At 44.4% G+C, this 12,119-nt stretch overlaps 1 protein-coding gene across 1 annotated transcript in view; it reads left to right on the top strand.

Annotated features, from left to right (window-relative positions):
- The window catches only part of ITGA1 (integrin subunit alpha 1), a 178,344-nt gene extending 169,063 nt beyond the window's left edge, over positions 1-9,281 (top strand). Inside the window, exons 29-30 of the mRNA XM_068271771.1 lie at positions 2,262-2,378; positions 8,292-9,281. Coding sequence (XP_068127872.1) covers positions 2,262-2,378; positions 8,292-8,336 — 162 coding nt within the window. The 3' untranslated portion in view covers positions 8,337-9,281. The remainder of the gene's footprint in view (positions 1-2,261; positions 2,379-8,291) is intronic.
- Positions 9,282-12,119: the final 2,838 nt, after the last annotated feature.

The raw sequence follows: 12,119 nt of genomic DNA, 5'->3' as shown, positions 1-12,119 counted from the left end.
GGACATAATTTTAACGGTGTAATAACTGGGACATATGGGCAAATACAATACGTGAGTTTTAATTATGGAGGCATGTATTATTTTAAAACTATAATGGCTGAAAACTGAGAAATAATGAATTTTTCCATTTTTTTCGTATTCTTCCTGTTAAAATGCGTTTACAGTAAAGTGGCTCTTAGCAAAATGTACCCCCCAAAGAAAGCCTAATTGGTGGCGGAAAAAACAAGATATAGATCAGTTCATTGTGATAAGTAGTGATAAAGTTATAGGCTAATGAATGGGAGGTGAACATTTCTCACGTGAAAACCACGGAACCTGAATGGGTTAACGTTTCAGTCCTTAACCACTTACTCCACAGCTCAGTATATCTACGTCAGCTGTGGCTTCCTCCAAGCCACCATGACATAGATATACTGACTTGCTTGCAGCCCTGCTGTGCACGATCGGGTGCGCTGCAGAGCGCACCCCCCGACACTGTCAGCTGCATTACTAATTGGCGAAAGGGAACATGTTCCCTTGTAGCCAATTAGTCCATCGCCCTCCCATGAACGATCGCTGCAGTAGTCAACTGCAGCGATCCTTCATCTGTCCCCCTTAGGGCACAAATCATTTAAAAAATGCACCAGCAAGCAGCCTCACTCACCTTACCTCGTTCCTGCGACTATCCTGAAGCCCGAGCCTCCGATCCCCGCTCTGCATTCAGCCCCGCTATGCCGAATATCCGGGTCCCGGCTTGATAATGGCATAGCAGGGCTGACTGCAGAGCGGGGATCGGAGGATCGGGCTTCAGGATAGTCACAGGAACAAGGTAAGGTGAGTGAGGCTGCTTGCCGGAGGATTTTTTTAATGATTTGCGCACGGAGGGGGCTGCCTGAGGCGGGGGGGGGGCGCATCTGGCTATCGATCCTGGAGGGAGGGGGTATTTAAAAGGGGGGATGTTAAGATCACTGGGGGACATCTGGCTAACTGGGGGGTGTCTAATAGTAAGGCACATCTGGTTACCTTGGGGGGGATAACCTAATACCGGGGGCACATTTGGCTATGATGGGGGGCTAGTGTTAATCCTGGGGGCATATCTGGCTAAAATGGGGGAATGCTGATCCCAGGGGGGCACATCTGGCTATAATTAGGGGCACTATTCTTAGGGGCGCATCTGTCGATCTATACTGGGGGTGGCAAATGCGGGGGACACATCTGACTATACTGGAGGGGCTTATATTGGGGTCATATCTGACTATCTTGGGGGGGGGAGGGGGCTGATACTGTGGACCCATCTGGCTATCTATTTTGGGGGACATAATACTAGTGGCATGGTTTTTATGACAGTAGCACTTTTTATTTTTAAGCTGGAACTGGTAAAAACTGAAAAATCATGCATTTTATTTTTTTCCTCTTTTTTTCCTATTAAAATGAATAGAAAACAACTATTTTCTTAGTACAAAATACCCCCCAATGAAAGCCTAGTTTCTCTAGAAACAAAACGGTATATAGATCATTTAAGTGTCATGAGTAGGGATAAAGTTATTGCTGATTAACTAGTCATGGCTAAAATGTCAAAACGGCTCTGGTCCATAAGGGGAAAACAAGGTCTGGATGCAAAGTGGGTAAAATAACTACAGAATTAGACAGGCTGTTAATTAACTGCATGTGAAAATAACTACAGAGGAGGTAACTTAACTGCAGAGGAGGTAACTTAACTACAGAGGTGGTAACTTAAGGAATGAAGAGATAAGATAACGCTCTCATTGTGTGGTGGTTGCCTTATTATCTTCAGCATGATCTTAGTGAATTGAGGCCAGAATAGTCTTGTCACTAACTGTCCCTCAAAGAAGCTCACAATCTAATCTCTACCATACTTATATGTCCATTGAAGTCTAGGGCCAATTTAGGAAGAGGCCAGTTAATCTATCTGTATGTTTTTGTGATGTGGGAGGAAACTGGAGTGCCCGGAGAAAACCAACGCAGACATGAGGAGAAAATACAAACTCGATGCAGGTAGCACCCTGGCTGGAATTTGAACCAGAGACCAGCAAGCCCCAATATTATCCCTTTTCTCTAGTTTCCTCCTGCAAGGCGAGAGTGCTATCCACTAGGCCACCATGCTGCCTAATGAATTAGTGTTTAATATAGGATGTCAGCTGTTACCTGGTCCCAACCTCCAGACTTGTAGTAATCAACCAGCAATTAACATTTGATATATAAATGTCTTAAGAGTTTAGTATGTTTGTATTTTAAATCTCCTTTTTTATTGTACTTTGCAGACAATGATTAAACTTTCCAAAGAGTTGGAGCATGGCACGGTGCCAATCTGGGTCATTCCATTAAGCATAATTATAGGATTACTTATTTTAGCACTCATCATATTTGCAATGTGGAAGGTAAGTTTATCTGTAGCACTATAATATGTCATATTTTTATTTACAGGTTATAGCCACATATATTTACATAAGACCATGCCCCTTATTCAATTCCTCTTTTCTCCTAAGCTTTCTCCCTGGTGATCATTTTTTATCTTCTGTTTAAAATAACTTTTTAACACTCTACAATTGAAAACATACCAAACAGTGCTGTATATACTCGTATTATTATATAAGCTGACCTGCGTATAAGCCGAGGTACCAACTTCTCCCTCAGAAACCAGGAAAAAAGTGATTGACTCACATATAAGCCCCCTCCACAGTAACCAGATGTGCCCCCAGTACAAGTCATCCCCTCTTCCCATAGCCAGATGTGCCCCAAGGATAATACAGCTGTGTCTTAAGACGCCACTAGATGGATGGCGTCATGAATATGAGACAAAGCAATTGTCACACAGGAAGAATCCCCGATCATTGCACCGCTGACACATTGCTTGCACGCTCCGCTCCACAAGCCAGGGGACACAGGTAGTCTTGAACAGCGCACTATGCATACCATGGTGCAGGGAATGGGGGGTACGGACATAGCAGGGAACCAGCTGGCAAAAGCAGGATCACTAGTGCAAGATCCGTATGCTCCTCTGCCAGTAACAAAACCTGCTGCACCATCCGTTCTGCTCCACTGACTTGTATATAAGCCGAGGAGATAACTATTGAGCACATTTTTTGTGCTGAAAAATTAGGCTTATATGCGAGTATATAAGGTAGGTGAAACAGTATTGTCAAAATTATTATAGCATTTTCGTGCTTGCTGGTGACTTAAAAGGCATTTTATTGATTAGGTGTGAAAATATCACCTACGAGAAAACAAAGGAGAAAAAATGAATGGAATAAGGATCCTGGACCCATATGCAATTGATCTTTTCTCGCAAGCTTTCTCCAAGGAGATAATTTTTCATCTTCTATTTAAAATAACTTGTCAACACTTTGCAAATGAAAAAGTATGAAAATGTAGGTGAGAAAGTACTATCAACGTTATTTTGAGTATTTTGTTGCTCGCTGGTAGTTTAAAAGGCATCTTATTGACAGTGTTTGAAAATATCACCTAGGAGAAAACTCAGCAGAAAAAGTGAATTGCATATTGACCCTGGTGTTATGTAAACTAGAATGAGATACCCCATAGGGGCGAAAGGGAGAAAGTTAAATGGAAATGATGACTTCTGCAATGCACCCTTCCATTGACCCTTCATTGACTAGGTTTTTAGAAGCTTGGTAATGGTTGTTACAGCCATAACTTCATCCAGTAGTGGTAAAGGTACATATTGAACGGCCATGCCAGATGGAGGCCGGGGTAATATTATGGTAAGATGGTGTTTCGGGTTGTCTCCATATGAGACAATTGCTGATGCATCAAGGGGCCTTCCTGAGTATGGGAGAGTTTGGGGGCTCTTCTTAGTGTGTTGGGTAGGTCAGGCATCAATATAATTATGTATTTAAATGTTTTAATTTATTTAATTTGATTTATTTGCTGTAGTTTAAAAAGTCATTATAGATAAGTGTAATTCAACAATAGTTTCTCATAATTCAAACATTAAAGACTAAGAGCTTGTCCACACTTTCAACTTTGATTGCATATCTCAACCACTTGTAATTGTTTCAAGCACCTTTACAGAGAGTATTTAACCACCTCACCTCTAAGGGGGTTTCCCCCTTAAACACCAGAGCAATTTTCACATTTCAGCGCTGCGTCCATTCATCTGCCAATAACTTTAGCACTACTTATCACACTGATATGATCTATATCTTGTTTTTTCGCCACCTATTAGGATTTTTTTGGGTGGTACTTTTTGCTAAGCATTATTTTGTTCTAAGTGCATTATAGTCAGGCCCGGCCCTAGACCATTTGCCGCCTGAGGCAAACTTTAAAGAAATCGCCGCCGCCGCCCCCCCAAGCCGTGGATGTGGGGGGGCCGCCCAAGCTGGAGGGGATAGCAGGCAGGAAGGGGGTATTGAACCTAGCGGCGGGGAGGGGGGTCAGACCCCCCCTCCCTCGCCTGGGTCCCCCGTCCTCCGCTCCCCTCCAGCTTGTTAGGTCGCTGGCTGGCTGCAGCTATAAGAGGCAACGGGCGGGGATCACTCACCTCTTCCTCATTCCAGCCTGCGCTCCACTGACGTCACTTCCTGCTACGCTGCAGGAAGTGACGTCAGTGGAGCGCAGGCTGGAACGAGGAAGAGGTGAGTGATCCCCGCCCGTTGCCTCTTATAGCTGCAGCCAGCGACGTAACAAGCTGGAGGGGAGCGGAGGACGGGGGACCCAGGCGAGGGAGGGGGGGTCCGACCCTACTCCCCGCCGCTAGGCCCAATACCCCCTTCCTGCCCGCTATCCCCTCCAGCTCGGGTGGCCCTCCACACCCACGGACGGGCGGGTGCCGCCCCCCCAGAAGTGCCGCCTGAGGCAAACGTTTCACCCCACCTCATGGGCGGGCCGGCCCTGATTATAGTGGGAATAATAATTTTTTTAAAAAATCATTATTTCTCAGTTTTTGGCCATTATAGTTTTAAAATAAAATGTTTTACTGTGGATAAAACCCACACATTTCATTTGCCCATTTGCGACATTTATGGAAATAAAGGTACATTTTTTGAGTTTTGTGTTCCTCAATAATGACAAGCCTATCATTTAAAAAATAACAGTAGTATACCCTCTTGCCACACATATTAAAAAAAGTTCAGTCCCTAACGTAACTATTTATGTATTTTATTTGGGTAACTATGGGAGAGTGTGGGAGGTAAGGAGTTAATTTTAAATGTATGTGTAGGACTTTTTATTTAAAGAAATGTGTGTAGGTGTAATTTTACTATTTGGCCACAAGATGTCCTCATGCATTACTTTCCTGGGCATACTATTAGTACACTAACAGGAAGTAATGCATGGATGTGTAACTTCCGCTAGTTACAATGACTGCAGGCATCTGCCGGCGATCATTGACACAGGGACTTAGATTAATGAATGGGAACTTCATTCTCATTCATCTCTCCTCTAACAATCGGTGGCAAGAATGCATGCAGGAGTGAGCGGGAGTGTGCAGCGGAAAGAGACGAGTATCTACGTCCCTGCGGGATTTAGTGGTGTTTTGCAGGGACGTAGATACTAGTTCCGGGGGAGGGCAAGAGGCTAAAAGACACCTGAACTAAGAGGGATATGGAAGCTGCCATTCATATTTAGTAGAACAGCGAGGAGAACGCCAGCGCATACCACTAAGGCTGCATCTGAAATGACCACCAGCTCAGTGTGTAGCACCTATATAGAATTTCTACACACTTCGCATTCAATTCAGATGCAAATCATATGCAAATCTGCTACTACTTATCATGCAAACAGGAAACTCAGGAGGAGGGGCTGGGAGCAGCTAACCTGACAGTTACATAGTTACAAAGTTAAGGAAAGTTGGGGGGGAAAGGCTGCGCATCCCTAAACACATGCTGCAATTGAATGGTTAATCGCACAGGCTTACACCGCCTCTGCCAGACTGAAAAGTGCATGCTCTGCATCCAAGACAAGTGCTAACATTTATTAAACTAGGAGGTACTTTAGCTTCCAATATGGTTTGCATGCAAAGTATATTATACTAGACACTTGTGCCACCGCCACGGTGAGGCAGACCTCCGGGCAAGTGACCTAACCTAAATTTAAAACCTCGGGAGCAGCTAAGCAGAAAAAAATGTGTAACTTACATTTGGTAGAACAGCGAGGAGAACGCCAGCGCATACCACTTAGGCTGCATCTGAAATGACCACCAGCTCAGTGTGTAGCACCTATATAGACTTTCTACACACTTCGCATTCAATTCAGATGCAAATCATATGCAAATCTGCTACTACTTATCATGCAAACAGGAAACTCAGGAGGAGGGGCTGGGAGCAGCTAACCTGACAGTTACATAGTTACAAAGTTAAGGAAAGGTGGGGGGGAAAGGCTGCGCATCCCTAAACACATGCTGCAATTGAATGGTTAATCGCACAGGCATACACCGCCTCTGCCAGACTGAAAAATGCATGCCCTGCATCCAAGACAAGTGCTAACATCTATTAAACTAGGAGGAACTTTAGCTTCCAATAGGGTTTGCATGCAAAGTATATTATACTAGACACTTGCGCCACGGTGAGGCAAACCTCCGGGCAAGTGACCTAACCTAAATTTAAAACCTCGGGAGCAGCTAAGCAGAAAAAAATGTGTAACTTACATTTGGTAGAAGGTCTGCCTCACCGTGGCGCAAGTGTCTAGTATAATATACTTTGCATGCAAACCATATTGGAAGCTAAAGTTCCTCCTAGTTTAATAGATGTTAGCACTTGTCTTGGATGCAGGGCATGCATTTTTCAGTCTGGCAGAGGCGGTGTATGCCTGTGCGATTAACCATTCAATTGCAGCATGTGTTTAGGGATGCGCAGCCTTTCCCCCCCCACCTTTCCTTAGCCATATATATTTACTTTTAATCAATACCCGTTGGCTGGTATCCTGTTGATCTGACTTTCATGCATCAGTAATGTCTAAATAACACCCCTGAAACAAGCATGCAGCTAATCAAGTCAAACTTCAGTGAAACATCTGATGCTTTTTCAGGGTCTCTGGCTAAAAGTATTAGAGGAAGAGTATCAGCAGGGCGGCCAGGCAATCTGTATCATTTAAAAGGGAAATAAATGCATCATTTAAAAGGGAAATAAATATGGCAGCCTCCATATCGCTTTCACTAGTGTCTTCCAATGCCTGTCAACTTGTTGATTGAACAATAATGCCTGATCATTTTTTAGGTCTGCTGCTGCTGATCCTCAATCCCTTGTTTTGCTTTTTTAAAATTATTAGTTCCTTATTTTTGTGAATTGTCTGGTACAACAGTGCTAGAAAAAAAGCTACCATGGTAACATTTTGATGTTTAAACACATACCCCCACACGGGTCTTCCAATCGAGGAAGCTGCTTTTCCCACTTGGCGAGATTACGCTGTGCAGTCGTTGGAAATTAAGAGTGATTGCACTGAGAATCACAGAGGACAGTGATAGTGTTCAGGCAAAAAACTAAGGGGGTTGATCCATCAAATGAAATAGCGCGAGCAATGGGCGGTAATTAACATAGTAGCAGCTGCACCAGTGCAGTATGGCGGTAGCAATACATCACTACCGCATGGCTTTTGTAAGCAGCGGCCGTTGTTTAGTTACGCACGCTATGCTGCCCCTAGCGCATGTAGCGTGCAGGGAAATAAAATGAAGTCACACTGCTTTATTAGCACGAGCAACAGGAGGTTGCTCACGCTATTTCATTTGATGACTCAACCCCAACGTGTGCTAGTGGAGAATAAGCAGCGCAATTTACATGTAAATCATGGTGGTATTACAATCGGCAAAACGGTTGCAATCTGCTTTTCGAAGCAGATTCCACTAGTAGAAAAGGGCCCATACACAGCAGAGACTTGAAAAATAAAACTCATCCTTGAATGGACTCTGAACACACTGTAAAAATGCCATACTGAAGTTACCTGGGGCTTCCTCCAGCTCCCCGTAGTTCATGAGGTCCCTCGGCGTCCTCTGAGCTCCCTATGTTCTCTTGCTGGTGGTTCCATTAGTGCGCGACTTGGCCGGGAGTCATTCACAGCCTGTCCGCGCATTGTGCATGCATGGTTCTCAAAAGAATGACGGGCCAGGTGGATGGGCCACACATGCACCATTGCGCTTTACTTCTGGCCAAGTCGGTGGCTAACGGAGCTGCCAGCGGGAAATCGGAGGGAGCCCAGAAGACGGCAAGGGACCAAACGAACTATGTGGAGCTGGAGGAAGCCCCAGGTAAGTTTAGTATGGCATTTTTACGTTCTGTTCAGGGTCCCTTTAAATGTACATCTTTTTCTTACCAGAAACTAACATCTAACATTTTTATTTTCAGCTCGGCTTTTTCAAAAGACCTTTGAAAGAGAAGATGGAAAAATGAGAAGGAATCTTTGTTAACTGCATTCTGTGAATACTTGAACATCGTCTCAGGCTTATCTGTGTCGGAATACTGAAAACAAAGTTCATATTTTTTGTACTTCTAGCTCTTAGGGTTTTATAAACAATCTTATTGACTAATGGACTTGCTTGAATTTAGCAGTTATAAAAATGAATGGGACAGTTTGTTTGGTAGCCTGTCAACAAGGAGACAAAAGTACCAAAATTCCTTTTCCAAACTATGCATGCAATTTAAGCCCAGTTAATGTCCTTTGTGTAGGCTCACAGGTTAATTGCTCACTGATTTTTTTCCTATTCCCTGAACTGCTCTGAGATTAGAATACATTTCTACAAATTATGGGAAGAAGACGCCTTAATTTTCAATGTTAGCAGCTTGATCACATGACCAACACTATGACTCATTACACCTCACTGTAGCTCCGTAAAGATGCAGTATCATCTAGGAAAAAGAGGTTGGGCCAATAAACACCCTTCCAATCAAAGCATGGCAGAGAGGTGTGGCAAAGCTGCCACTCAAAACCCCTCCCCATTAGGCTGGATGGAGGAAGAGTAATTTAGACTGCAGAGAGGGTTGGAGTCCTGCCATTCCATGCATGGAAACAAAAGTGAAGTGGTCAGGTGACCCCCCTGCTAACGAAAAAATTTAAGATATTAACAGCTATTTTAAAAAATATCTTAGCGCATTATAGGAAGAGGTAGAAAAGCAGTGGACAAATGAAACTTGAATTTAGGGAGGGGCTTTAATGTACCCACCAATGTGCCAGGTTTCAGAAGCAAATGAAATAAGTCTGGTTGAGGAGGTCGGTCGATCGGGTGACTAGATTACAGGTAATTTTGGTTTGTAGAGGATCCAAGTATGTACCAACAAGGATTTCAGTTTGTAGTATAGGACATAATATTCAGGGAATTAAGCAGATCTATTTCAACAGGTCGTTAGGCTTTACTTTAGTGCCAGGTGGCACGGGATAATTATAGTTTTTTGTGGGTTTTTTTCTTTGTTTTTAAAGGGACTCCGAGCTCACGAAAAAAAGAAAAGTTGTACTCACCAGGGGCTTTCTCCAGCCCAGTGCTGGTCGGGAGGTCCCACGCCGGCGTCCTGGCTCCTCTCCTTCTCCCCGCTCCGATATAGCTGACAGGCCGCAGCCCGGGCGACACTCGGTGGAGTGTCGGGCTGCAGCTTCCGCGTATGACGCGGATTACGTCACACGCCGGCCGCCTCGCGTCATCACGGCGGCCGGCGTGAAAGTACTGCGCATGCGCGCTTTAATCGCGCATGCGCAGTACTTTCACGCCGGCCGCCGTGATGACGCGAGGCGGCCGGCGTGTGACGTAATCCGCGTCATACGCGGAAGCTGCAGCCCGACACTCCACCGAGTGTCGCCCGGGCTGCGGCCTGTCAGCTATACCGGAGCGGGGAGAAGGAGAGGAGCCAGGACGCCGGCGTGGGACCTCCCGACCAGCACTGGGCTGGAGAAAGCCCCTGGTGAGTACAACTTTTCTTTTTTTCGTGAGCTCGGAGTCCCTTTAAGCCTGCAACAAAGGAGAAATTTAGGTATCAGTCGGCACCAGATTATTATTGTTTTTTGATGTTTTTTTGCGCAGGGGGATTGGTTAGGGTTAGGCGTCAGGAATGGTGTTTTTGCGAGTAGGGAGGGGCAGTTAGGATCATGCGTTGGGAAGGGGATTTGTGCTGGGGGCACATTTAGGCATCAGGAAAGGTGTTTGTGGGAGGGTTGGGGCCGTTACAGTTAGGCGTTGGGAAGGAGGTTTGTGCAGGTGAGGGGTGGTTAGGGTTAGGCATCATGAAGTGTGTTGGTGGGGGGGGGAGGTGGTAGCTAGGGTTAGGTTTAGCTATAGTAAAATATTAATAACAATCACAGATATTTTCCTATCGAAAATTAACACTTTAAAAAGTAGAATATCCGTAAATGTACCGATTTTCTACTATCAGCAGTTTTCCTGGGCCAAATTTTCCGTGGCGCCCAAAATTCTGAATTTCTGATGTTGGAGCTAGGATAATCAACGTAAAAGTGGGTATCCTGAAGAATTCACCGCATTCTACTATACGTCATTACAGTGCCTTTTAATCCAAGTCCAGGTTTGCTAAACTACTTGTTGCATCCCCACTGGTGATGCTTGGAGATGCTTTAGTAAATCAGGTCCTCAACCTATTAACTCCTTCAAGAAAGTAAAAGGGTTTGTTCTTAGAATGTATTATCCATTGTAGCACTGAAGAGAAGTTAACTGTAATTGCAATTTTGAGATGCTCAGCTTAGGTTGCTTTAACTGGACACATTTTCCTTTTCAAGGAAACATTTCATCACTGAATACCTTCTTCAGCTGTAATGGGTTGCTATAGATACTTATATGTTCAAGTAATCCACTTACTCTAGCCATATGTCCAGATTAATGTATATTTAAACTATCCAGATGTACATAGAAGAATCAGAATCAGAATCAATTTATTTTCGCCAAGTAAGTTTGCACCTACAAGGAATTTGTCTTGGCAGTTGCTTAACAAACACAAACAAAAACAATACAAGGACAGACAGTGTGAATATTACAAGTTAAGGACATTATAAGTATAGTGGCAGTAAGCAATGTGAGAATTGTTCATGTTTAGTTCTGTGCTGATTACTTTCAGTCCTAGCAGCTCTAACGTGGTTCAGCATTAAGTATGGCTACCGCTTGAGGAAAAAAACTGTTCCTGTGTCTAGAGGTTTTGGTAGCGATTGACCAGAATCTTACTCCTGAAGGCATGCGCTGGAAGATGGAGTGAGCTGGGTGAGAGGGGTCAGAGGCAATTTTGGATGCTCTCTTTCTGCACCTGCTAGTGTAAAGATCCTGCAGGGAAGATAAGCTACAGCCAATTATCCTTTCCGCTGATCGGATGATGCGCTGCAGCCTCCCCTTTTCTAATGCTGAGCAGGAGCTGAACCATACAGTCATGGATGATGTTATGGTGGATTCGATGATTGCAGTGTAGAACTGCACCATTAGATTTTGAGGTAGGCCAAACTTTTTCAGCTGCCGCAGATGGTACATTCTCTGTTGTGCTTTCTTGACAATAGTGGCGGTGTTGTTGTCCCATTTTAAGTCGTTTGAGATCGTGGACCCAAGAAACTTGAATGACTCTACTTGGGTTATTGTGGATCCATTTATGGTTAAGGGGAGGTGCTGGGGGGGAGATCTCCTAAAGTCTATTATCATCTCCATGGTTTTGAGAGCATTTAGTTCCATGTTGTTGCTGCTGCACCAGGAGGAAAGCTGTCCCACCACATGCCTGTATGCGGACTCATCCCCGTTTTAAATGAGACCAACAACTGTTGTGTCGTCTGCAAACTTCAGAACCTTAACAGATGGATCTGTGGAGTTGCAGTTATTGGTGTAAAGTGAGTACAGCAGTGGGGAAAGCACACAGCCCTGGGGTGCACCAGTACTGACTGTCAGAGAGCTTGATGCGAGTTTACCATGTCTAACACGCTGTCTTCTGTCGGTTAAGAAGTTGGTTATCCATTTGCAGAGGGATTCAGGTATGTGTAGCTGGGAGAGCTTGCTGTGCAGCAGTGATGGAATTATGGTATTAAATGCATCAAGAAGTGTCTTGGTATTTAGAACTATAGAAGTTGCTCTTTAAATGATGTTTTCTAGAACACGAACAGGTGTCCATTTGAATATGCCTTGAAAAATTAGAGCTAAAAGCAACTACATGACCCTGCAGCCTTCAAATCCCTACATACAGTTGGCTGCAAAAGTATTCGGCCCC

The sequence above is a fragment of the Hyperolius riggenbachi genome, chromosome 1 (genome assembly GCF_040937935.1).
Source record: "Hyperolius riggenbachi isolate aHypRig1 chromosome 1, aHypRig1.pri, whole genome shotgun sequence".
NCBI classification, from domain to species: domain Eukaryota; kingdom Metazoa; phylum Chordata; class Amphibia; order Anura; family Hyperoliidae; genus Hyperolius; species Hyperolius riggenbachi.
The sequence above is the reverse complement of the archived record's forward strand: the minus strand, read 5'-3'. Positions and strand labels throughout refer to the sequence as shown.